The 26621-nt window shown below is 49.1% G+C and overlaps 1 protein-coding gene across 1 annotated transcript in view; it reads right to left on the reverse strand.

Moving 5' to 3' along the window:
• Window positions 1-405: 405 nt before the first annotated feature.
• Window positions 406-26621, reverse strand: part of olfm1b (olfactomedin 1b) — a 39848-nt gene continuing 13632 nt past the window's right edge. The window contains exons 3-6 of the mRNA XM_038781631.1: window positions 21160-21315; window positions 12687-12906; window positions 11495-11601; window positions 406-1087 (exon numbers count right to left, since the gene is read on the reverse strand). Of these exons, the coding sequence (XP_038637559.1) occupies window positions 413-1087; window positions 11495-11601; window positions 12687-12906; window positions 21160-21315 (1158 nt within the window). The 3' untranslated portion in view covers window positions 406-412. The remainder of the gene's footprint in view (window positions 1088-11494; window positions 11602-12686; window positions 12907-21159; window positions 21316-26621) is intronic.

Below are 26621 nucleotides of genomic sequence, written 5' to 3' on the forward strand. Positions count from 1 at the left end.
TCCTCAATATTGGAGGAATAATTCAGGAGCGAAAGGGAGGGAGAGGGTAGGGAGGATTGGCTAAGATGGGGAGGGGGAAAGGGGAGCGGAGAGGTAGGTGGATAAGGGGAAGGAAGGAATGGGGGGAGAGGATACATGGGGGGGGGGGGGGAGGGGGAGAGGGGGGAGGGAGTCGAAGGGCTATCCCATCCATTGTTTCCATTTTCCACCCCGTTGAGTTCGAAACAAGGATGGACATTGCTTATTAAGTAAATCTCATCATGTGGAGAGAACCAGAAATGAGGCCCAAATTGTCAATGATGCTATGTGTCCTTTTAAAGAATATATATATATTATATATACCTGTACAGGACCTACAGATTTATATATGTCTATACTGTATCATTTTGTAAATGAAGGAGTTTGTGTGGTTTTATAATTCATCTGATTTAATGATGTGGAACAATGTGACATTATACAGAACCTGGTGACCATTGTTCCAGGTGTAGAGAGCTCGATCCTTGGGGTTATAGTCCAACATGGAGATGTGAGAGTATTGGTTATGGAATTGGATGTCAGTGTATTCGTAGGTGGAAGTATTGGTGTTGTACGAGTAGTAAACTTTGGCACCGCCCAGGTGTGAGTTGGTCATGTACAGAGTACCACAGATCATGAAGGCTTCGCCTGCACTGCGCTTTGGGTAGCCGGTATTCCAGCTCCGTACCACCTCCAGTGTCCCCAGGTCCAGCTTGCTGATGACAATGTTCCCTGCATTCTGGTTGGTGGCATAAACAGCCCACAGCCCCCCCTCGTCCACCATCAGGTCAATATCCGAGTGACCACCCCAGGAGTAAGGGTACATGTTGTTGTATCCCGCGTAGTCCAGGCTTCGTTGAGTAAGCAGTCGCTCCGTTGGGATGTGGAACTTGATGATGATGTGGCTCTGGTACTTGTTAAAGTACAAGGTTTGATTGTAAACTACCTGCCCAGTCCCAGACCAGGGGTGAGGCAGACGGTGCACTGTGAAATTGTCTGTACTCATAAAATCCTGCAGGGACTTATAAACACGCACAAAGCGGTTGTTATGGTAACCATCCATGTAATAAACCTAGAGGAAAATTAAACAAGACAGCATCAAGATGGATTTGTCAGCTAAATGTATGAGCTTGTTTTAACATCAGAGTAAATCAGACCGGATTCAAACCAGAGTCTACCTTTCCTGGAAGCCCATGTTTGAGTCCCTCCAATCAGCCACATTACCGAATAGCTCTTATCAGAGTCACAAATGACACCCTGTCTGACTGCGATAAAGGGAAACCTTCCCTGTGTCTGCGTGGGTCTCACCCCCACAACCCAAAGAAGTGCAGGGTAGGTGGATTGGCCAGGCTAAATTGCCCCATAATTGGAAAAATGTTTTTAAAATCTCACATCGTAACCAGAGAATCGATGGTTTCTCTTCCCTTTCTCGCACTGTTACCACTGGACTATTCCAATACACCCCCCCGCTGGACTATTCCAATACACCCACCCCCCCCGGACTATTCCAATACACCCCTCGCTGGACTATTCCAATACACCCCCCCGCTGGACTATTCCAATACACCCCTCGCTGGACTATTCCAATACACCCCTCGCTGGACTATTCCAATACACCCCTCGCTGGACTATTCCAATACACCCCCCCCGCTGGACTATTCCAATACACCCCTCGCTGGACTATTCCAATACACCCCCCCCGCTGGACTATTCCAATACCCCCCCCCCCCCCCCCCCCCCCCGCTGGACTATTCCAATACACCCCCCCGCTGGACTATTCCAATACACCCCCCCTCGCTGGACTATTCCAATACACCCCTCGCTGGACTATTCCAATACACCCCCCCGCTGGACTATTCCAATACACCCCCCCGCTGGACTATTCCAATACCCCCCCCCCCCCGCTGGACTATTCCAATACCCCCCCCCCCCCGCTGGACTATTCCAATACACCTCTTGCTGGTTCTCCACATTCTACCCTCTGCAAACGTGAGGTTATTCAAAACTCTTCTTCCACGTGCCCACTTGTACCACATCCCATTTATCTGTCACCCCCCACTTGTTGACCGAAAGCAAATCTCCATTGATCAATGCCTCAAATTCTCATCCTTTGTGTTAAAATCCCTCCGTAGCCGCTGTAATCTCCCCGAGATCTCCACACTTGTCACATTCTGGCCTCCTGCACAACCCCAATTCTAATTTCTCCACCAGAGGAAAATGTGTCTTCAATGACCCAGACGCCTCCACCCCATCACCTCCACCTCTCACTCTCCAGCTTTAAGACGCTTTTGGGCATCTGCCCTTATATCACCAATTCTGTTTTCTAACACACCTATGAAGTATCTTGGGATGTCTGATTATATTAAAAATAGCATTTTAACACAAATTCTTGTTACTGATAGAGTTTGTTTTAATTATGAATGGGCTTGACAGTATTGTGAGCAGTATTCCGATCGCGGCAAAATCAATATGACAGTCACTGATAAATCCAGCGGGAAATTCAGGAGACACTACTTCACCCAGGGAGTGGGGAGAATGTGGAACTCGCTCCCACAGGGAGTGGGGAGAATGTGGGATTCGCTCCCACAGGGAGTGGGGAGAATGTGGAACTCGCTCCCACAGGGAGTGGGGAGAATGTGGGACTCACTCCCACAGGGAGTGGGGAGAATGTGGAACTCGCTCCCACAGGGAGTGGGGAGAATATGGAACTCGCTCCCACAGGGAGTGGGGAGAATGTGGGACTCGCTCCCACAGGGAGTGAGGAGAATGTGGGACTCGCTCCCACAGGGAGTGGGGAGAATGTGGGACTCGCTCCCACAGGGAGTGGGGAGAATGTGGGACTCGCTCCCACAGGGAGTGGGGAGAATGTGGGACTCGCTCCCATGGGGAGTGGGGAGAATGTGGGACTCGCTCTCACAGGGAGTGGGAGAGAATGTGGGACTCGCTCCCACAGGGAGTGGGGAGAATGTGGGACTCACTCCCACAGGGAGTGGGGAGAACGAGAGACTCGCTCCCACAGGGAGTGGTTGAGGAGAATAGTATAAAGGCATTTAAGAGGGAAGCTGGATAAACACATGAGGGAGTGAGGGAGAGAGGGATCGGGTGGTGGGTGGAGGGGTAAAAGGGGTGGGAGAAGGCACATGTGGAGCTGATACACCAGCAGAGACAAGATGGGCTGAATGGTCTGTTTCGGTGTGGACACAATTTAATCAGCACCAGCTGCATAACAGAGTATCGGAGAGGAGATGGCTGGAAGAGAATTTGAACATTAGCATTGCATCAAATTCACCTTCCCACCCGGGCAGCTCCCATGATACAAAGATAGAGAGTTTATACCAAATCAGGGATCAATCTCTGTTGATGAGTTTCCAACATGAGGTGAAGGAAGGGACGAGGTTTGGCCATCACTGGTCCAATCACCAGCTCTGCCCAAACACGCTCCACGTCTCAAATTATTCACAAACTGGATCCCAAAATGTTAATTACTGCATGAAATCTCTCGAATCTCTTCCTGCATCGTTGCTGCCAACTCCCTTGGAACTCTGATCCAATCTCACTGAGATCGTTCCTACACATTAGTTTGGAATGCCTCACCCGTCAGGCCTCACCCGCCAGGCCTCACCCGTCAGGTCTCACCCGCCAGGCCTCACCTGCCAGGCATCACCCGCCAGGCCTCACCCGCCAGGCCTCACCCGCCAGGCCTCACCTGCCCGTCCTCACTCACCCCCGCCAGGCCTCATTCGCCCCCGCCAGGCCTCACCCGCCAGGCCTCACCCGCCTGGCCTCATTCGCCCCCGCCAGGCCTCACCCGCCTGGCCTCACCTGCCAGTCCTCACTCACCCCCGCCAGGCCTCACTCACCCTCGCCAGGCCTCACCCGCCAGGCCTCACCCGCCAGGCCTCACTCACCCCCGCCAGGCCTCACTCACCGTCGCCAGGCCTCACCCGCCAGGCCTCACTCACCCTCGCCAGGCCGCACCCGCCCCCGCCAGGCCTCACCCGCCCCCGCCAGGCCTCACCCGCCCCCGCCAGGCCTCACCCACCCCCGCCAGGCCTCACTCACCCCCGCCAGGCCTCACTCACCCCCGCCAGGCCTCACTCACCCCCGCCAGGCCTCACTCACCCCCGCCAGGCCTCACTCACCCCCGCCAGGCCTCACTCACCCTCGCAAGGCCTCACTCGCACCCGCCAGGCCTCACTCACCCCCGCCAGGCCTCACTCACCCCCGCCAGGCCTCACTCACCACCGCCAGGCCTCACTCACCCCCGCCAGGCCTCACCCACCCCCGCCAGGCCTCACTCACCCCCGCCAGGCCTCACTCACCCCCGCCAGGCCTCACTCACCCCCGCCAGGCCTCACTCACCCCCGCCAGGTCCCACCTGCCAGTCCTCACTCACCCCTACCAGGCCTCACCCGCAGGCTCAGACCTTGACCTCAGGTTCCACTGCTCTGGACAAGGTGAGACAGCGAGTGATCGTCTCCATCACCCAGTCCCTTCAGAGTGTTGGAAACACTCGGTAGGTCATCCCTCAGCATTCTCTTTCCCAGTGAGAACATGCCCATCCTCTCCATCCTCCTGGCCGCTCCCTTCTTTATCCTGGCCCTAGCGGGAATATTCTTTCTGCGCTGTGACACTCTGAACTGGGTATTAAGTTCCGCTGAATCAATTATTTATAAAAATTACCTCATTAGTTCTGTTCATTGTTGACTGTTTACATCTGCTACACTTTCCTTACTGTCTCTGATGCAATAGTCTCAATTCAGCACTTAAGGCAATTGTGTTCAGCTCAGGGCGCTGTATCCTTGGCCTGGGATGTCAGAGGTGGGTAGGGGAGGAGGCGGGGTGGTCTGTGGGGGGTGGGGGTTAGTGCTGGGATGCTTGCTGTTACTATGGATCTATAGCGTGAATATTTTGTCAGCAGTAAAACAAAGGGAGAACTGGGGTTCAACTAAAGCTTCGCTGCAGAATTAAAGTCACTTCTGGACGAGAAATCAATTTCAAAATCAATAGAGACTGAAAAAAATGAGATACAGAAATAGCCAGAGACGGGAACAGAACGAGGAGATTAAACAATGCGGCGAGGGATTGGATTGTGGATAGTTGAAGTGCTGACAGTGTGGACACGAGTACAGAGTGTGCCGGCATTGGTGAGGGAAAACCTCACCACATTTCTCCAGAAGGGGCATCACGAGGGAAAAAGAGACTTCCATGAATACATAGCACATGTCATCACTTCAGGACGTCCCAAATCATTTTATAACTAAACATTTTGGACACTTGACACTGCTGTGACGTTGGGAGCACGGCAAGATCTCAACAGCAAGATGATAAAGACCAGCTATGCTGCTTGTAGGTGTTGTTTGAAGGATAAATATTGACAGGGGAACTGGGCTGAAATACCCGGCTTTTTGAAATAGAGCCCAGGGGTCTTTGACAACAGAAGAGACCAAGGTTTAGCACCTCATTGTCTTACCCCACCCTCAGTGGTGGAGGTAATGTTTCTGCTCCTGACCCATAGTCTGTAAACAACTAACCTAAACAGTAACGGGCAATTTCAACAACTCTTGATGAACAGTTTGGGATATGGCCGAAGGAAGAGCCAATTAGTTCTTGGCAAAGGTGTTTCAGTCCAAAGATGTACAGGTTAGGTGGGGTTACAGGGATTGAGTGGGGAGCTGGGCCTAGGTGGGGTGGTCTTTCAGAGGGTTGGTGCAGTCTCAGATGGGGCGAATGGCCTCCTTCTGCACAGTAGGAATTCTGTGATGCTACGATGCAAATCTGGATCCTGGAATTAATTTTTTAAAGGATTTCTTAACAGATAGGTTAGGGAGAATTAACTTTTTAAAAGAATGTTGTGGGTGGTTTGATTTAAAAAGTGGTGAATTGTTTTCGAATGTCGAGGTGAGCTCAGCTGCAGTGATAGGACTTGCAGCAGCTGGCAAAACATGGGCAGAGTTTTCAGAGCAGATTGTTGGATGTAGATTGACCTGCAGCCTCCTTAAATAAATCAAAGTTCTTAATCAAAAGATTTATTATTCAGCTTTTTAGTATATCCCTAACAGCACAGTGTGTGCTGATCCTCTGACAGTGCAGCACTCCCTCAGTACTGACCCTCTGACAGTGCAGCACTCCCTCAGTACTGACCCTCTGACAGTGCGGCACTCCCTCAGTACTGACCCTCTGACAGTGCAGCACTCCCTCAGTACTGACCCTCTGACAGTGCGGCGCTCCCTCAGTACTGACCCTCTGACAGTGCAGCACTCCCTCAGTACATACTCTCTGACAGTGCAGCTCCCTCAGTACTGACCCTCTGACAGTGCGGCACTCCCTCAGTACTGACCCTCTGACAGTGCGGCACTCCCTCAGTACTGACCCTCTGACAGTGCAGCACTCCCTCAGTACTGACCCTCTGACAGTGCAGCACTCCCTTAGTACTGACCCTCTGACAGTGAGGCACTCCCTCAGTACTGACCCTCTGACAGTGCAGCACACCCTCAGTACTGACCCTCTGACAGTGCGGCACTCCCTCAGTACTGACCCTCTGACAGTGCGGCACTCCCTCAGTACTGACCCTCTGACAGTGCGGCACTCCCTCAGTACTGACCCTCCCCATATCCAATCTATTTCCCACACTTCTGCTCTCATCTCTATCTCTCCCTCCCACCTTTCACCCCACCAGCCTCCACGTTCAACCGATCCTCCCCCACCATTCCAACCAACCCCAGCTGAATGCTCCCCATCTTCCCCTGCCCTCCCCTTTCAGAATTCCAGAGGAACCGTTCCCTCTGAGTGATCCAGTTCCTCTCCTCAGTCACCCTCAACACTCCCTCCCTTTCCCACTCCACCTATCCAGGCAACTGCCGGAGATGCAACATTTGTCCTTTTGCCTCCTCCCTTCTCGCCCTCCAATACTCCTTCCAAGTGAAGCAGGAATTTACTTGTTGCCCTTTCTGTTTATTTGTTCACAATGTGGTCTCCTGGACATTGGGGAGGTCAAAGGCAGACTGAACCACCGCTTTGTGGAACACCTCCCTCCGTCCGCAGGCACGATCCGGACCTTCCAGTCACCTCTCATTTCAATTCTCCACCTCGCTCCCACTCTGACCGTCCTGTCCTCGACCTGAATTTGATACCCTGAAGGATATAAGTGTGTTGGAAGCAGTTCAGAACAAGTTAACTTGTCCGATATCTGCGATGGGATCATTTCATTTTGCAAGTAAAGGTTCGACAGGTTGGGCCAGTACCTATTGTGAATTTCGACGAATGTGAGGTGTTCTTATTGAAACAGGAGATCCTGAGGGGGTTTGACGGGGTGGATGTGGAGAAGACGTTTCCCCTTCCGGCAGAGGTTGATACCAGGGGACACAGTTTGGGAAAAAAAGGGTCTCGCACTTAAAAAGGAGACGAGAACATAGAACATAGAACATAGAACAGTACAGCACAGAACAGGCCCTTCGGCCCTCGATGTTGTGCCGAGCAATGATCACCCTAATTAAACCCACGTAACCCAACAATCCCCCCATTAACCTTACACTACGGGCAATTTAGCATGGCCAATCCACCTAACCCGCACATCTTTGGACTGTGGGAGGAAACCGGAGCACCCGGAGGAAACCCACGCACACACGGGGAGGACGTGCAGACTCCACACAGACAGTGACCCAGCCGGGAATCGAACCTGGGACCCTGGAGCTGTGAAGCATTGATGCTAACCACCATGCTACCGTGAGGCCCAAGAAGGTTTTCCCTCTCAGAGAGGGTGGGTAAATCTTTGGAACTCTCTTTCCCAGAGAGTAGTGGAGGCCGGCTCAGTGAATGTTTAAAAGGCAGAGGTAGATTGACTCAAAGGTTATCAGGGTCGGCAGGTAAGTGGGGTTGAGATTACACTCAGATCAGCCGTGATCTCACTGAATGGTGGAGCAGGTTTGAGGGGCTGAATGGTTCCCTCATTCGGATGTTCATATGTTGTGTCCAATGACATTCAATGCAGGCACCTCATTGTTCGCTTTGATGCTCTTTAGCCTTCTGGACTCCACGGTGTGTTCAACAATCTAGGATCAGAACTTCCACCCTCACTTTGTTTCATTCTACTTTTGCTGGTTCCAATTTTCGACTTTCCCATTTTATTCCTTCACTTTGCATTAGCGTGGCTGCTGTCAGCCATTCACACCTCACCTGTTGTGTCTTTACCCATGACCATTAGATCCTGCCCTCCGTCCAATCACAGGCCACCTTTTGTTCTTCCTCCTCTCTTCCCACTTGCTCAGAATCATTTCTATCCTCCCTTGCTTCAAATTAAAGGTCATTGAGCCGAAACATTCTCTCGACGCTGCCCCACCTGCTGAGTGTTTCCAGAATGTTCTGTTTCCGTCACTGGAGAAGCTGGGATTGGTCTCCTCGGAGCAGAGAAGGCCAAGGGGAGGTTTAATCGAGGCGCTCAACATCAGGGACGGTTCAGATTGAGTAACCAAAGAGAAACTTTGATATCCAGAGGAGAATTGGAATAAGAGCCGGCAGGGGGTTGGGGTATCAGGGGATCTGTTTAAACGCAGCGAGGTGCTGTGATCTGGAAGAGGCTGTCGGAAAGGGTGGTGGAAGCAGATTCAACAGGAACTTTGGGAAGTGAATTAGACACAAAGTTGAAGACTGATTGGACAGCTCTCTCAATGGGCTGGCATCGACTCAATGGGCTGAATGGCCTCCTTCTATAACTACGCTGTATTTGTGGTTCTGTTCTCTGCCCCAAGCAGAAACATATTCTCTTTGTTGAGCCGATCAAACTCTTTGATAAGTTTGAAGGCTTCTATCAAGTTACCCCCCCCCCCCCCCCCCCCCCCCCACCCCACGCCCACCCAGCATTTCTCTTTCCTGAAAAAGAGCTGCAGCCGGTACAATCTTTCCTGACAGAATGGAGATATTTTACCTCCTTAATCATACCATCCCCAGCCTCCTCCAGATCCTTTTCATAATACAGAGACCAGAATTCTTCACCATACTCTGAGCTCGGCCAAACCAAACCCTCTGTATTCCAATCCTGTTCCTCTCAACATTCACCTACATTGTTTAAGTATCTGTTTTCCTCTTTTATCTCTTCATTTATCTGTGATTTCTCCCATGTGTGACAGAGGGACCACATTGCAAATGCAAACTTGACTGTTCTCGGTACACCACTGCACCCGTCTTCAATTCCAGAAACATTCTTTCCCTGATATTCTCTTTCAAGCTCTTACTCCAATTTTGTATCCACACAATCATGGTCGCCTTAATCCAGTGAATTTCAATTTTAGAACAACAAAGAACAATACAGCACAGGAACAGGCCCTTCGGCCCTACAAGCCTGCGCCAATCACGTGTCCTATCTAGACCAATCGCCAGTGTCCTTCTATACTCCGTCTGGTCACGCGTCTATCCAGATAAGTCTTAAAGGTCGCTAACGTATCTGCCTCAACCACCTCACTTGGCAGTGCATTCCAGGCCACCACCACCCTCTGTGTAAAAAACCTTCCCCCGCACATCGCCGCTGAACCTTCCCCCTCTCATCTTGAACAAAGAACAAAGAAAAGTACAGCACAGGAACAGGCCCTTCGGCCCTCCAACCCTGATCGACCATGCTGTCCGTCTAAACTAAAATCTTCTACACTTCCGGGGTCTGTATCCCTCTATTCCCATCCTATTCATGAATTTGCCAAGATGCCCCTTAAATGTCACTATCGTCCCTGCTTCCACCACCTCCTCCGGCAGCGAGTTCCAGGCACCCACTACCCTCTGTGTAAAAAACTTGCCTTGTACATCTCCTCTAAACCTTGCCCCTCGCACCTTAAACCTATGCCCCCTAGTAATTGACCCCTCTACCCTGGGGAAAAGCCTCTGACTATCCACTCTGTCTATGCCCCTCATAATTTTGTAGACCTCTATCAGGTCGCCCCTCAACCTCCATCGTTCCTGTGAGAACAAACCGAGTTTATTCAACCGCTCCTCACAGCTAATGCCCTCCATACCAGGCAACATCCTGGTAAATCTCTTCGGCACCCTCTCTAAAGCCTCCACATCCTTCTGGTAGTGTGGCGACCAGAATTGAACACTATACTCCAAGTGTGGCCTAACTAAGGTTCTATACAGCTGCAACATGACTTGCCAATTTTTATATTCAATGCCCCGGCCAATGAAGGCAAGCATGCCGTATGCCTTCTTGACTACCTTCCCCACCTGTGTTGCCCCTTTCAGTGACCTGTGGACTTGTACACCTAGATCTCTCTGACTGTCAATACTGTTGAGGGTTCTACCATTCACTGTATATTCCCTACCTGTATTAGACCTTCCAAAATGCATCACCTCACATTTGTCCAAATTAAACTCCATCTGCCATCTCGCCGCCTAAGTCTCCAAACGATCTCAATCCTGCTGGATCCTCTGACAGTTCTCATCGCTATCCGCAATTCCACCAACCTTTGTGTCGTCTGCAAACTAACTGATCAGACCAGTTATATTTTCTTCCAAATCATTTATACTACGAACAGCAAAGGTCCCAGCACTGATCCCTGCGGGACACCACTCGTCACAGCCCTCCAATCAGAAAAGCACCCTTCCATTGCTACTCTCTGCCTTCTATGACCTAGCCAGTTCTGTATCCACCTTGCCAGCTCACCCCTGATCCCGTGTGACTTCACCTTTTGTACCAGTCTACCATGAGGGACCTTGTCAAAGGCCTTACTGAAGTCCATCTAGACAACATCCACTGTCCTACCTGCATTAATCATCTTTGTGACCTCCTCGAAAAACTCTATCAAGTTAGTGACCTCCCCTTCACGACCTCCCCTTCACAAAACCGTGCTGCCTCTCACTAATACGACCCCTAGCTTCCAAATGGGAGTAGATCTTGTGTCCCCTTTGTAATTGCCATTTCTGCCCTGGGAAAAAGCCTCAGCTGTTCACCCTGTCTATACCCCTAATAATTTTAGAAACTTCTATCAGGTCGCCCCTCAGCCTTCTTCTCTCTAGGGAGAATAATTCCAGTTTATTCAGTCTCTGAACATCCAGATCTCTCTGTTTCTCTATGCTCCTGATGGTTCTGCCATTTATTTTATAGCTCCCACCTGAATTGGATCTACCAAAATGCATCACCTCACATTTGTCTGGGTTAAATTCCATCTGCCATTTCTCTGCCCAATTTTGCAGCCTATCTATATCCTGTTGTATTCTCTGACAATCTTCATCACTATCCACAACTCCTGCAATCTTAGTGTCATCCGCAAACTTGCTGATCAGACCTGCTACGTTTTCTTCCACGGCATTTACATATCTTACAACTAATAACTTATTCCACCGATGATTATTTCTCCCCCCCCCCCCCCCATGTTCTCTGTATATTTTACATTCTCATTGATGCTGTTCCTCCTCCACCCTCCAGACCCCTGGGGAGATTAAATGGCCATTGGTCGAGTTTGAAGTGAAAGTGCAATAAGGTGATGCCAGGACGTACCTTGGTGTCACCCTCTGGTGAAGCAGGATCAGTCATCCAGGCACCAAACCTTGAGCCGGACGTCTTGACGGTGAGTGGGTTGCTGATTCCCGTCAACTTGCCGCAGGCTGGAATTGATGAAGAAAGTGTAACTGGAGTGAGTGGGTAATGTGTGCTGATGTGGTCAAGCTCTGTCTATCACTCTGAACTCTGTCCCCATCGTCCCGCCCTCCCCAACAACCAGAGAGTGGGCTACAAGGGCAAGTAAGAGGGTCTGCTGAGATGTGGCCCCGGGGGTCAGACCTCCTGGCCTATTCAAATACCGATGGAGAGATTCAAGTGGATTCTGTTTACCACTCTTGCTGTGGAACCCGTTAGAAACTTAGCTCATCGCGGCTGGAACCAACCCCCTCGTTGGAATGTGCAATCAGACAGGAGGCTCTAACTGGAGCCTATCCACTGTTGGGTGTGCTGGCTCACCTGACAGGTGAGTGCCCCGGGACTCTCCCCCCCTTGCTGTACCTGTTGAGTATCCTAGTCAGAAAGACACAGACACCACTGCAATGGTCTCACTGTGATGCCCTTCATGGCCGACTGCCTGTGCTTCTCCCCTAGATCCCAGCTGGTATGGGAGTGAAAGAACCCTGCACCCCACTAGGGGCCTCCTACTTAACGTCACGTTCTGCCTGTGTGTGGGGGAGTCCTGGTCAGTGTGGAGCTCATTGATCTGAACCCCAGGTAGATGTTTTGGGGAGATGGCTCCTAATCAGTGAAAGGGACATAAAAGAAAGCTGTTAGTGCCCCGTGCACCTGATCACTACCCCGCCGGCAACACACCATGTGAAAGGCTGAGTTTGATTGGGAGTAGGGGTTTGGCCATGGCCTTGTTGTCAAACAACCTACCAGCAATCACCCTGTGTGTGTGTCCACCCAGGGCAGGGCAGGGAGGGAGGACACTGGAATCCCAGCCACTCAGACAGGTAGGGAGCAAACAGTGTTTCTGGAGAGGCAGGAAGGGCAGGGGGAGTAGGGAAAGGCTGAATTTCAGGGGTTGCCTTCTTGCCGCCCCCACTTGTATGCGGGTGGAGCAAACAGAGACCCTCAGAACCCCCACTGTCACTGCCTCTGATCCGCGATTCAGCACCCCCCCCCCCCCCCCCTTAGGGGAGCCAATTCCGCGTAAACTGTTTAAGACGCGCGATTTGGGGCCTACCTAATTTTTGCATGCAGGCCCGAAGCCTGTCCTCAAGATTGGAGACTCTGGCCAGGAGCTCTTCATAGTCGTACGCTCCGATCTCCTCCTGCAGCTCGGCCAGTACAGCCGTCAGATTCGCCGCTTCCGCCTTAAACTGCAACACCAACTTGGCGTCAGCTTTATACTGCTCCAACACGGGGATTAAAGGCAACAGCTCATCCATTCTCGATTTTAGGGCCTGCAATGGGTAAAATAAGCTCTATTCAGTCGCAAGTGTGGAAAATTAAAAACCCCAACAGCTCCCCGCGACCCCTGTCTAAAGCTATCGTAAAAATAATTCCCACTTCCTTCACAAGCTCAGGGTGGCCTGACACCGTTTAATAGCCAATGTAGAAGTGCAGTCAGTCACTGTTGTAGGAAACTAGGCAGTCAATTTGTTCACAGCCAGCTCCCACAAACGGCTAATAACCCGATAATGTGTTGTTTCAATGATGTTGGCTGAGGTTAGGACACGAGGGCAAACCTCCCTGCCTGCCTTCAAATAGTGGCTGTGGGATCTTTGATGCTGTCCTGAGAGGGCTAACGAGCTTCGGTTTAACTTAACGTTTGAAAGTCTGCACCCCCTAAAGTGCTGGGCTCCCTCAGCATTGCACTAGAATATCAGTGTGGATTGTGTTTAAATCTGTGTGCGTAGAAGGGACTCCCTGAATTGATTCTCTCTGGGGTACAGGCTCCACAGGCACTGAGTCCCCCGTGCTTTCTTGTCCGGAGGAGCAGAGACTGAACACTACACCAAAATAATTTGGGAAAAAAAACCTTTATTTTTTTTTTTTATTTTTTAGAATGCGATTGGGTTAACATGCGTTCAATCACTTAACAAATGGACATTCAGCAGAGATGCATCAACAATTTTTTGATATATTTATATATAAATTTTAAGTCTGTTTAAAACTATTGATGGTTAAACGATTTAACATGCAGGAGAATCACAGCAAAGATTAACAAGTTAGCTCGACATGGATTAAAGAAATTGTCAGGTGATTTTTTTTTTTGTTGAGTTTTTATTAAACTATATAATAGTGCAAGGTCAGGTGGCCAAGTCCACGGTTACAAAGAATTGGACTTGTATCTTCGTTCAATCAATGCCGCTTTTCAAAAAAACTTTCTTAAACTTAGCCCTGCAAACAAAAAAAGGTAAGAGCGATACTGTAGCAGAGTTCCTACAACCTCCCCACTCCCAAACCCCATTAACACAAGAATCCAGTGTAAAACCTCTCACACTCGCCCCCTTCCACACTCACACGCACTTGCACGCTCACCAGACACACACTTGCACACTCGCTACACATACATAAAACTCGCCAGACACACTTGCATGCTCTCATGCTTTCACACACACTCCTGTCTCCCCACACAATCTCATATATACACACACCATCTTCCCTTTTCCCTCTCATGTGTTCCTTACATATTGAGTGACTGCACTCTCCACAATATTGCAAGGAAAATTGTTTCCAAATTTGTCCAGCTTATAGCAAGTTATGAAGCAAAATATCTCCACACTAGCAGCTATCCTAAAGGCACCAACTCCCCCTGGGGTACAGGTTCCACACTCACTGGGATAGGGGTCCCACAAACACTGACTCATTGGGGTACGGGTCCCACACACACTGACTCTCACTGGGGTACGGGTCCCACACACACTGACTCTCACTGGGGTAGGGGTCCCACACACACTGACTCTCACTGGGGTACGGGTTCCACACACACTGACTCTCACTGGGGTACAGGTTCCACACACACTGACTCTCACTGGGGTACAGGTTCCACACACACTGACTCTCACTGGGGTACGGGTCCCACACACACTGACTCTCACTGGGGTACGGCTCCCACACACACTGACTCTCACTGGGGTACGGCTCCCACACACACTGACTCTCTCTGGGGTACGGGTCCCACACACACTGACTCTCACTGGGGTACGGGTCCCACACACTGACTCTCACTGGGGTACGGGTCCCACACACACTGACTCTCACTGGGGTACGGGTCCCACACACACTGACTCTCACTGGGGTACGGGTCCCACACACACTGACTCTCACTGGGGTACGGGCCCCACACACACTGACTCTCACTGGGGTACGGGTCCCACACACACTGACTCTCACTGGGGTACGGGTCCCACACACACTGACTCTCACTGGGGTACGGGTCCCACACACACTGACTCTCACTGGGGTATGGGTCCCACACACACTGACTCTCACTGGGGTACGGGTCCCACACACACTGACTCGCACTGGGGTACGGGTCCCACACACACTGACTCTCACTGGGGTACGGGTCCCACACACACTGACTCTCACTGGGGTATGCGTCCCACACACACTGACTCTCTGGAGATATATCTGAAAAACCTGCACATTTAATTCAAATCATAATCATGCTTTAAAAAATGGTCTGATATAAAATTGAACTGAACGTGGCTAAATGGAACTGTGAAGATAATTTGCAGAGCAGAGTGAGAAAGGCAGTTTATTGCAGAAATACTGCCTCCCAAGCTTTAGCTGACATTTCAGATGGATTTGTGTTGAGTTTGATGAGAAATGAGTGAGTGATAATTTCAGGTGGTGAGTGATTTTCCTGTTGAGCTGTTTATTTTGCTGGGAAATTTGGCCTAGATGCATTTTTCAATCAGTCGTCATTCCCATCATGGAATCTAATAAACAGTAATATCGAATTGACCCAGAAGGATCACTATTGGGACCAAGCCACGAGCACTCCATTCTGACCCCAATCGATTTGGGTAGCAGGGGAGTGGCTGGTTGGGTGGGACAGGGAGATCTCAGACGGTGGGGGACACAGAGATCAATTTGTTCTGGGATGCACCTGCATGCCAAACAGTCAGATGTTAAAAGGGCGACAGGGAAGGGTCAGGCCACGTGCGAGGTGAACATTCCTTTGCTCTCTCTCAACAAGGACATGGGCAGGTTGCACAGAGAGTGATAGAAAACCTTTGGCAATGAAGCTACAATCTGATACTACAGCAGGTAGTGTATTAACCATCATTTTCACTCGAGCAGGATACTCGGAAAACTGATGGGACTAAAGGCCGGTAAGTCCCTGGACCTGACGGTTTGCATCCCAGGACATTAAAGGAAGTAGTTACAGAGCTATTGGGTGCACTGGTAGTAATCTTCCGCGAATCCTGAAATTCTGGAAAAGTCCCAGAGGATTGGAAAACGGTCTATGTAACACCTTTATTCGATAAGGGAGAAAGGCAGAAAAAAGGAAACCAAAGGCCAGTTAGCTTAGCTTCGGTCATTGAGAAAATGTCCGAGTCCATTATAAAGGATGCAATAGCAGAGCATTTAATAGTGCATATTATCGAGCAGAGTCAGCATGGCTTCATGAAGGGAAAATCATGTCTGACAAATTTATTAACATTTTTTGTGGTGGTAACAAGCAGGATAGATGAAGGGGAACCAGTGGATGTAATATACTTCGATTTCCAAAAAGCATTCAATTAGGTATTGCACAAAAGTCTACTTAATAAGAGCCCATGGTGTGAGGGGTAGTATATTCGCATGGATAGAGGATTGGCTATCTGATAGAAGACAGGGAGTTGGGATAAGAGGGCATTTTCAGGGTGGCAAGCTGTCACAAGTGGAGTGCCACAGAGATCCGGGCTCGGTTACCAAAATTTACTATATTCACATAATCACAAAATACTACATTGCAGAAGAGGCCCTTCGGCCCATTGAGTCTGCACCAACGCATGAAAGGCCCTGGCCTGCCCACCGAATCCCACTTCCCAGCACTTGGCCCATAGCCTCGAATGTTCAGACGTTGCCAAGGGCTCATCCAGGTCCCTTTTTAAAGGATGTGAGGCAGCCCGCCTCTACCCCCCCTCCCAGGCAGTGCATCCCAGACCGCCACCACCCTCTGGGTAAAAATGTTTTTCCTCAAAACCCCCCTTAAACCTCCCACCCCTAATTTTGAACTTGTGTCCCCCTCGTAACCGACCCTTCAACTGAGGGGAACAGCTGTCCACCCTGTCCATGCCTATATTAATGAGTTGGACGAGGGAAGTGAATGCAATATTGCCAAATTTGCAGATGACACAAAATAGGTGGAGAAGGCATGTGGTGGGGATGGCAGAGAGAGTCTACAGAGAGATGTAGACAGGTTAGGTGAGTTGGGCAAAACTCTGACAGATAGAATATAATGTAAGAAAATGTGAAGTTCTGCACTGTGGTAGGAAGAATAAAGGAGCTGAATATTATTTAAATGAAGACAACAGAAAGCTGCAGCACAGAGGGGTTTGGGAGTCCTTGAGCATAAATCACAAAAATAGCACGCAAGTTCAGCGGGAAAGTGGGAAGGCCAATGGAATGTGGCGTAATTTCAGAAAGAGTAGGGACATCTTGCTAAAACTATCCAAGGCACTAGTTAGACCTGGAATACTGTGAAGAGTTTTGGTCTCCTTATCTAGGCATTGGAGGCCACCCAGAGAAGGTTCACGAGGCTGATCCCGGGTAGGGAGGGATTCTCTTATGAGGAGAGGTTGAGTAGGTTGGGCCTGTGCTCATTACAGTTTAGACGATAGAGAGGTGACCTTATTGAGGATTCTCAGGGGGTTTGACAGGGTCGATGCTGAGAGGTTGTTTCCCTTTGTGGGAGAGTCTGGGAGCAGAGGGCAGAATCTCAGAGTGAGGGAGTCGCCCATTTAAAGCAGAAGATGAGGAGGAATATCTTCTCTCAGAGGGGAGTGAATCTGTGGAATTCTTTACCGCAGAGAGCTGTAGAGGCTGGGTCGTTAAATATGGTCAAGGCTGAGACAGACAGATTTTTAATCAGTAAAGGAATCGAGGGTTACGGGAATAAGATGGTAAAGTGGATTTGAGGATTATCAGATCAGCCATGCTCCCATTGAATGACGGAGCAGACTCGTTTAGCCGAATGGCCAACTTCTGCTCCTGTATCTTATGGTCTTTGAGAAACAGGCCATTTGGCCCAAATGGTCCGTGCTGGTATTTATGCTACAGATGACATGACCATCGTTTTATCACAACTTCCCAGCACATCCTAACACGGACTCCCTTCAGCTCCACGTTCTCGCCATTCTCTGGTAAAGACAATTATTCCTCTTGAATTAGCGACTGGATTTATTTATTTATTTAAAAAAATTTAGTGTACCCAATTCATTTTTTCCAATTAAGGGGCAATTTAGCATGGTCAATCCACCCAGCTTGCACATCTTTGGGTTGTGGGGGCGAAACCCACACAAACACGGGGAGAATGTGCAAACTCAACACAGACAGTGACCCAGAGCTGGGATTGAACCTGGGACCTCGGCGCCGTGAGGCAGCAGTGCTAACCACTGCGCCACCGTGCTGCCCTCCGACTGGATTTATTAACCACTAACTTTTATTTACAGCTCAGAGTTGCTGTCTCCACAACAAGTGGAAACATCTTTAAATCTACCCAATTGAAACCTTTCTAACTTTTAAAGTTATCTTTTAACCTTCTCTTTCTCAGAGAAAAGAATCCCAGACTACAGTCTTGATTGACAGTTGTAGCTCCTCAGTTTTGGGGACTGTCCGTGTAAACGAATTTTGGATCTTCTCCGCTGCCTCTATATAGTTTGTATAATCGGAGACCAGAGCTGTACACTGTGCTGCAAGTGAGGTCTAACAAAGGTTCTACAAACGTTTATTTTAACTTCTCTGCTTTTCAGTTCCATCCCTCTGGAAATCAATCCCAGTGTTTGTTTGTTTTTATGACTTTATAAACTTGTGTGGGTAAATTTAGTGATTGTGTATCTCTACTCCCGGATCTCTCTGACCCTTTACCCCATTTAGACTCTGCACTTCCAAGGAATACAGGACCTCCTTATTGATGGGCCAAAGGGCCTCTGTGATTCTATGTTTTAGACTCAGCATTTCCGTTGCCTCCTTATTTTTTGCTTCTCGGCCTTTTGGCTAGGATCAAACCCAAGGCCAGGTGAAATGCCGGTTCTTGTCAGCTTGGATCTAGAATATCTCTTTTGTGGGGACCATGAATTGGATTCAATGTGAATTTGAAATGTTTTTTTGGAGCAAGCAAAGAGATAGATTAAGGGCTTGTCTGTCCACTCTACGCATTGGCTTTGTGACTCTGAGAAAAGAATAAATGTACCATCTCACACTTGCCGATAATGAAGCTTATTTGTCAGCTACATTCTGTTTTATTAGTGTCTTCCTCAGTAATAACTACACTCTCTCATTTAATGTCAGCTGTGAATGTTACAGCTTCCAGTTCCGGAGTCCAATGTGTTCCCGTCTATGGGTCCTGGGATCGATCCCTGGGGAATACCACTTCCCACCAACTGCCACTCAACGTAACTACCTTTAATCCCAACAGTTTGCAGCCAGATTCCTGTCCATTCCATACAGTGAATGGTAGAACCCTCAAGAGTATTGACAGTCAGAGAGATCTAGGTGTACAGGTCCACAGGTCACTGAAAGGGGCAACACAGGTGGAGAAGGTAGTCAAGAAGGCATACGGCATGCTTGCCTTCATTGGCCGGGGCATTGAGTATAAAAATTGGCAAGTCATGTTGCAGCTGTATAGAACCTTAGTTAGGCCACACTTGGAGTATAGTGTTCAATTCTGGTCGCCACACGACCAGAAGGATGTGGAGGCTTTAGAGAGGGTGCCGAAGAGATTTACCAGGATGTTGCCTGGTATGGAGGGCATTAGCTATGAGGAGAGATTGAATAAACTCGGTTTGTTCTCACTGGAACAACGGAGGTTGAGGGGTGACCTGATAGAGGTCTACAAAATTATGAGGGGCATAGACAGAGTGGATAGTCAGAGGCTTTTCCCCAGGGTAGAGGGGTCAATTACTAGGGGGCATAGGTTTAAGGTGTGAGGGGCAAGGTTTAGAGGAGATGTAGGAGGCAAGTTTTTACCCAGAGGGTAGTGGATGCCTGGAACTCGCTGCCGGAGGAGGTGGTGGAAGCAGGGACGATAGTGACATTGAAGGGGCATCTTGACAAATATATGAATAGGATGGGAATAGAAGGATACGGACCCAGGAAGTGTAGAAGATTTTAGTTTAGACGGGCAGCATGGTCGGCACGGGCTTGGAGGGCCTGTTCCTGTGCTGTACTTTTCTTTGTTCTTAATTCTGTTACCGGCCTCTGACGCTCTGACCATTTTAATGTGTCTGTATGTCGAAGCCCCTTTGAAAATTCAAATTTGTTACATCTGCTACATTACCTTTATCTATGCTTTGCAAACTCTTCAAATAATTCAAAGAAGCAGTTAGATATAGAAATCAGGGCAAAGGGATCAAAGGATTAGGCTATTGAGTTGGATGATCAACCATGATCATTATGAATAGCGGAGCAGGCTGGAAGGGCAGAATGGCCTCCACCTGCTCCTATTTTCTGTGTTTCGATGTAATTCAATAAGGGTGGTGAAGCATGACATTACTTTTGAAAACCATTCTGGTGACTCATCGTTATAATTCCATTTCGAGATGTTTTTCCATTTTAGCTTCAGTAAGGAACCCATTACCTGTGACATTAAACTCATTTAGCTTAGTCACCTGGTTTGCTGTGTCTACCCTTTCAATACAGAAATCCCACTAACTGTCCACCTATTCTCTGGTGCATTTCCCTATTCTGATCTATTATATTTCTGTACTAATCCCTCTGTTAGCCCCTGCCAAATGTCTTTTCATTTACATGGATGTGATCCAACTGGGCCACAGGGGTTTTATCCAACCCAAGTTTGGTTAGTTTGTTAATTACCTCCCCACTTGCTATCTTAAAAAATCTTTTACTTTAAAAAAAATCTTTTCTTTCAATGTCATGTCCAGCGCATTGGTCTCCTTGTTAAACACAGAGTTATTATTCAATATCTCTGCCGTTTTTCTCTCCTTTACAAACAGCTTGGACAAGCCCAATGTGCTCAATGGCCTCCTCCTGAGCTTGAAGCATTTGTAGCCAATGATTTTCAAACTTGGTGAACACAAGTTGCTCACAGGGGGCAGCGAAAGTGGATCAGCCTCCGCAAAAGTTAATTTCGGGACCTCAGAAAGGAACCTGCTGAGGAGGAGTCAGAGATTGTAAGATTTCAATTAGTCTGATTACACGGGGGGGGGGGGGGGGGGGGGGGGGGGAGCAGAGAGATTCCGAAGTCGGTGGGACAGGGAGGGGAAGGTGTTCGATGTGACCGAGTTTGTGTGCAGCAAATGTGGGGGGAGGGGTTTGATGGGCTGACTGTTTGTGTTCTTTTGATTGTAAGCAGAGATGTTCATGGCTGTTTGCTGCTTTGGCCAATCGACTAAATGGGATCTCACTGTGACAAAGCCTACGACATTGTAAGGTGCCAAATTACTCAATGAGTACACACGGCTGACAAACATTTCTCCGTCCCGCAGACCACCCCCCCCCCCCCGCCAAGCAGACTGAAACCATCATCGTGCTCATACCTGAAACTGTCGGGAGAGATGAGCTTTGTGACTCTCCTCCACCTGTTTGAATTTTGATTCCAGGCCTCTCATTTGTGTTTCCATTTTCTCCACATATTGCAGGTCTCGCTGGGTCCGTCGGTCCAGGACTTCTATAGACTGAGTCATATTCTGCACCTGTAACGGTGAAGGGCGAGTGAGATTGACGGTCACCAGTTGGTGTAATCACCCATAGCCCATTGTCGAAACCGTGGTGCAGAGCAACAGCCAGGAGCATTGGTATCCAAGATAAATCAGCTGGTCACGGGGATTGGCGCCTCGGGATTCTCCTGGGCAGAGAATCCAGCCCAGTCTCCAGAGGAAGATCATGGTCAATGAGTGGAGAATCTCACTCAACAGAGACACCTAATGGGGGACAATATGTAACTGCACAACTGACAACAAAACAGCAAGTGTTGACAAGTGGGACTAAAAACAATGAAACCACTGGCTAGATTTTCCCACAGGACAAAGAGGGGGTGGGGGTCCTGAGTTCATACTTGATGTCAGCAAGACATATGGCGCAATCTTCTGGGGGGGCCACTGTCTAACCGGACAGCGAGTGTGGAGGTGACCAATCAAGGATGGTGGGTGGGTTCCTCATGCTGCAGGCCCAGAGGGTCAGCAGTTCTTGGCCTTCAACAGCTTCACTGGATGAGAAGAGCAAGGCTCAAGCAGGCTGGAGCAACACCAAGCACATGGCGATGCACTTTGGGGGCGCGGACCCAAATAAAATAGGATGAGGACAAAGTCAGTAATCCCCTCAGGAAAGAGGAAAACGCCAAAAGGAGGAATCACTTGGGGCCATGAGGCGGCCTTTCCTGCTCATGGCCTGGTCGTTGGGTAACAAAGCCCCCAACTCCCACAGGGAGGTCTTCATCCTGAGGCTGCACAAACATTCCTAATTGGGGCCACACCAAATGTAGACCTGGCAGCCAATCCCATTTATAGCCTATCCTGGGAAAGGTCTTTGGCAGTGGATGTGTTCGGGAGCTGTCCTGACATGGCAACCCCTATTTTTCATGTTACCTCCAGGCCTGACACCATGAGATAGGAAGATTTAGCCCCATGAGTCTGGAAGTGTGTAATGGCCCCATACATTATTATGTAATAGATACAGCAGAGTAACCCCCAATTGTCATCTACTCCCCAATATTACTATCCATCTACCCCACCACACGCTCAACCCCCAGTTACTGCACCAACATCAGTCAGTAACACAGGGTGCTGGGGGAGAGGGGTTACTGAGTGACAGTGTGAGGGTGCTGGGGAAGAGGAGTTACTGAGTGACAGTGTGAGGGAGCTGGGGGAGAGGGGTTACTGAGTGACAGAGGGAGCTAGGGGAAGAGGGGTTACTGAGTGACAGCGTGAGGGAGCTGGGGGAGAGGGGTTACTGAGTGACAGTGTGAGGGAGCTGGATTAACATCAATAGAGGTACAGTCAGTAACACAGGGTGCTGGGGGAGAGGGGTTACTGAGTGACAGTGTGAGGGAGCTGGATTAACATCAATAGAGGTACAGTCAGTAACACAGGGTGCTGGGGGGAGAGGGGTTACTGAGTGACAGTGTGAGGGAGCTGGATTAACATCAGTAGAGATACAGTCAGTAACACAGGGAGCTGGGGGAGAGGGGTTACTGAGTGACAGTGTGAGGGAGCTGGGGGAGAGGGGTTACTGAGTGACAGTGTGAGGGAGCTGGATTAACATCAATAGAGGTACAGTCAGTAACACAGGGTGCTGGGGGGAGAGGGGTTACTGAGTGACAGTGTGAGGGAGCTGGATTAACGTCAATAGAGGTACAGTCAGTAACACAGGGAGCTGGGGGAGAGGGGTTACTGAGTGACAGTGTGAGGGAACTGGATTAACATCAGTAGAGATACAGTCAGTAACACAGGGTGCTGGGGGAGAGGGGTTACTGAGTGACAGTGTGAGGGAGCTGGGGGAGAGGGGTTACTGAGTGACAGTGTGAGGGAGCTGGGGGAGAGGAGTTACTGAGTGACAGTGTGAGGGAGCTGGGGGAGAGGGGTTACTGAGTGACAGTGTGAGGGAGCTGGATTAACATCAATAGAGATACAGTCAGTAACACAGTGGTGCTGGGGGAGAGGGGTTACTGAGTGACAGTGTGAGGGAGCTGGATTAACATCAATAGAGATACAGTCAGTAACACAGTGGTGCTGGGGGAGAGGGGTTACTGAGTGACAGTGTGAGGGAGCTGGATTAACATCAATAGAGGTACAGTCAGTAACACAGGTGCTGGGGGAGAGGAGTTACTGAGTGACAGTGTGAGGGAGCTGGATTAACATCAATAGAGATACAGTCAGTAACACAGGGTGCTGGGGAGAGGGGTTACTGAGTGACAGTGTGAGGGAGCTGGGGGAGAGGGGTTACTGAATGACAGCGTGAGGGAGCTGGATTAAAATCAGTAGAGATACAGTCAGTAACACAGGGTGTTGGGGGAGAGGGGTTACTGAGTGACAGTGTGAGAGAGCTGGCTTAACATCAGTACAGACACAGTCAGTAACACAGGGAGCTGGGGGAGAGGGGTTACTGAGTGACAGTGAGAGGGAGCTGGATTAACATCAGTAGAGATACAGTCAGTAACACAGGGAGCTGGGGGAGAGGGGTTACTGAGTGACAGTGTGAGGGAGCTGGATTAACATCAGTAGAGATACAGTCAGTAACACAGGGTGCTGGGGGAGAGGGGTTACTGAGTGACAGTGTGAGGGAGCTGGAATCTTCACCGAACAGTCCGATCTGTTCCATGGCTGCCAGGCAGTGCACGTCAGAGTGAAGGGTCGCAGAGGTTTACAGTATGAGGAGGGCGAGAGCCACTTCTGCAGATCAGACCAGGATGAAGAATCTGACCATGTCAATCGTGATCTTCAGGTCGGCCTGGGGTGGAGGGAGCAATTCAGACAATGGACCCCCATGCCCGGGCAGGGTCTGTACCGAGTGCTGCTTTGTTGCTTCAGAGTGCAGCTGGAGTTTGGTGAAATAGGGAGGAGTTAGATTTATTGTGACAACGCTGTGAAAAGTATCGTTCTGCCTACATTCAAGGCAGATTGTTCCATATGTGAAAATATATAGGACATAGGAGAAATACACAAGGTAAATACATAGACACAAGCATCAGGTGAAGCATACGGAGTGTCGTACTACTCAGTAGAGAAGATGAGTGGGGAGATCAGTTCAGTCCAAAGAGGGTCATTCAGGAGTCTGGTAACAGCGGGGAAGAAGCTGTTTTTGAGTCTGTGCGAGTTCTCAGACTTTTGTATCTTCTGCCTGATGGAAGAAGTTGGAAGAGTGAGTAAGCCGGGTGGGAGAGATCTTTGATTATGCTGCCTACTTTCCCCAGGAGGTGAGTGGGAGGTGTAGACAGAGTCAATGGATGGGAGGCTGGCTCTCAACAGAGTCTCAAGGAATAACTGAATTTTAGGGCTAATTTCAATCAAAAGTCTAGTTTGATCCTTAATTTAGCAATTAACTAAAATTTGCTCTTTTCACTGGGTAAAGATTAGTTGCAGCTTTAAAACAGGAATTTACAGGGTCCCAGCTGAAACCAGTTAATGAGACAGCTGGTTTAATCCAGTATAAATAGCCTGGAATTAGGGGCCTTCTCTTGGGCTCCTTCAGTGTTGTCACCGAGTGCAGCTGGAGCTTGGGCAAAATGGAGGAGTGGAGACAGGGGTACCTGGGAGGGACACCTCTACTCGGGCAGGGAGTGGAGACAGGGGTACCTGGGAGGGACACCTTGACTTGGGCAGGGAATGGAGACAGGCGGACCTGGGAGGGACACCGGGCAAGGAGTGGAGTATGAAAAATGTCCAGTAGTAATGTCACAGGGAAACAATAAATTCATTGGTTGGCAAGTGTCTGTTAATTTGCATAACCTATTCTAAATTGCTTTCAGATTAATGGTAAAAAGGAGAAATATTTTGTGGATTAAAAAACTAAAAACCAGTTGGAAATTAAGAAAAGAAAAACTAATTCAATGAAATAATGATGCAGGGTCAGGTGATGTGTCGTTCCTGCATGATGTGGGAGATCATGATCCTGCATGATGTGGGAGATCATGATCCTGCATGATGTGGGAGATCATGATCCTGCATGATGTGGGAGATCATGATCCTGCATGATGTGGGAGATCATGATCCTGCATGATGTGGGAGATCATGATCCTGCATGATGTGGGAGATCATGATCCTGCATGATGTGGGAGATCATGATCCTGCATGATGTGGGAGATCATGATCCTGCATGATGTGGGAGATCATGATCCTGCATGATGTGGGAGATCATGATCCTGCATGATGTGGGAGATCATGATCCTGCATGATGTGGGAGATCATGATCCTGCATGATGTGGGAGATGGTTTGTGGTTCCCGGTGAGCCTGTCTGTAGCAAAGTTGGTTGGTCTTTGGCTCAGAGTTGATGAGCTTGATTCTGAGATTTGGTCTCTGTGACACATCAGGAAAAGGGAGAATTATCTGGACACTGTTTCAGGAGGCAGTCACACCCCTTAGATTAACTATGTTGAATGTGGCCAGTGGTCAGGGACAGGCGGGTGTGACTGTGATTGAGGTAGGGAGAGGGGTCCAGTAGGGATGCAGGAGCCTTGGCCCTTGTCCAAATTCTCACTCCTGTGTGGTCAAGAGTGGGGACTGCAGGGAGATGAGCAAACTGACCACAGCACTGGAACAGGGAGCCATTCAAGTGGGGGGAGAGAAAAGAAATGCAGTTGTAATTGGGGATAGTATAGTTAGGGGCATTGACACTGTTCTCTATGACTAGGATCGAGAATCCTGAAGGTGGAGGTGGTGTAGCTTTGCTAGTAAAAGAAGGGATCAGTGCTGTTGTGAGAGACTGAGATCAACACATGGAATCAGTCTGTGAAGAAATAAGAAATACCAAGAGAAAGGAGTCCCTGGTGGGAGTAATCTATAGGTCCCCAAACACTAGTTCTGCAGTGGGGCACAGTATAAACCATGAAATACTCAGGGGGGCTTGTAAGAAAGTACACAATAATCATGGGTGATTTTAATATATGTATAGACTGGATTAATCAACTTGGCAAGGGTAGCCTCAAGGGGAGTTCATTGAATGTATGAGACATTGGAGCTAGATATTCTGGAACCCAGCAGGCTATTCTGGATTTGATATTGTATCATGTGAGGAGGGATTAATTAATGACCTCATAGTTATGGATTCTCAAGGGAAAAGTGATCATAGCATGATAGAATTCAAAATTCAGTTTGAGGGTGAGAAACTGGAGGCCCACACTCCCATTCTGGAATTGAACAAATGTAATTACACAGGCGTGAGGATAGATTTGGCCCTATTGGGCAGGGAGACTAAAGGGAGGACAGTCGGTGAGCAGTGGCAGTTTTTTAAGGAGATATTAAATCCCTCCTAACTAAAATATTGTAAAGGAAGAAAAATCATCCA

The sequence above is a fragment of the Scyliorhinus canicula genome, chromosome 21, assembly GCF_902713615.1.
Source record: "Scyliorhinus canicula chromosome 21, sScyCan1.1, whole genome shotgun sequence".
In the NCBI taxonomy this organism is placed as follows: domain Eukaryota; kingdom Metazoa; phylum Chordata; class Chondrichthyes; order Carcharhiniformes; family Scyliorhinidae; genus Scyliorhinus; species Scyliorhinus canicula.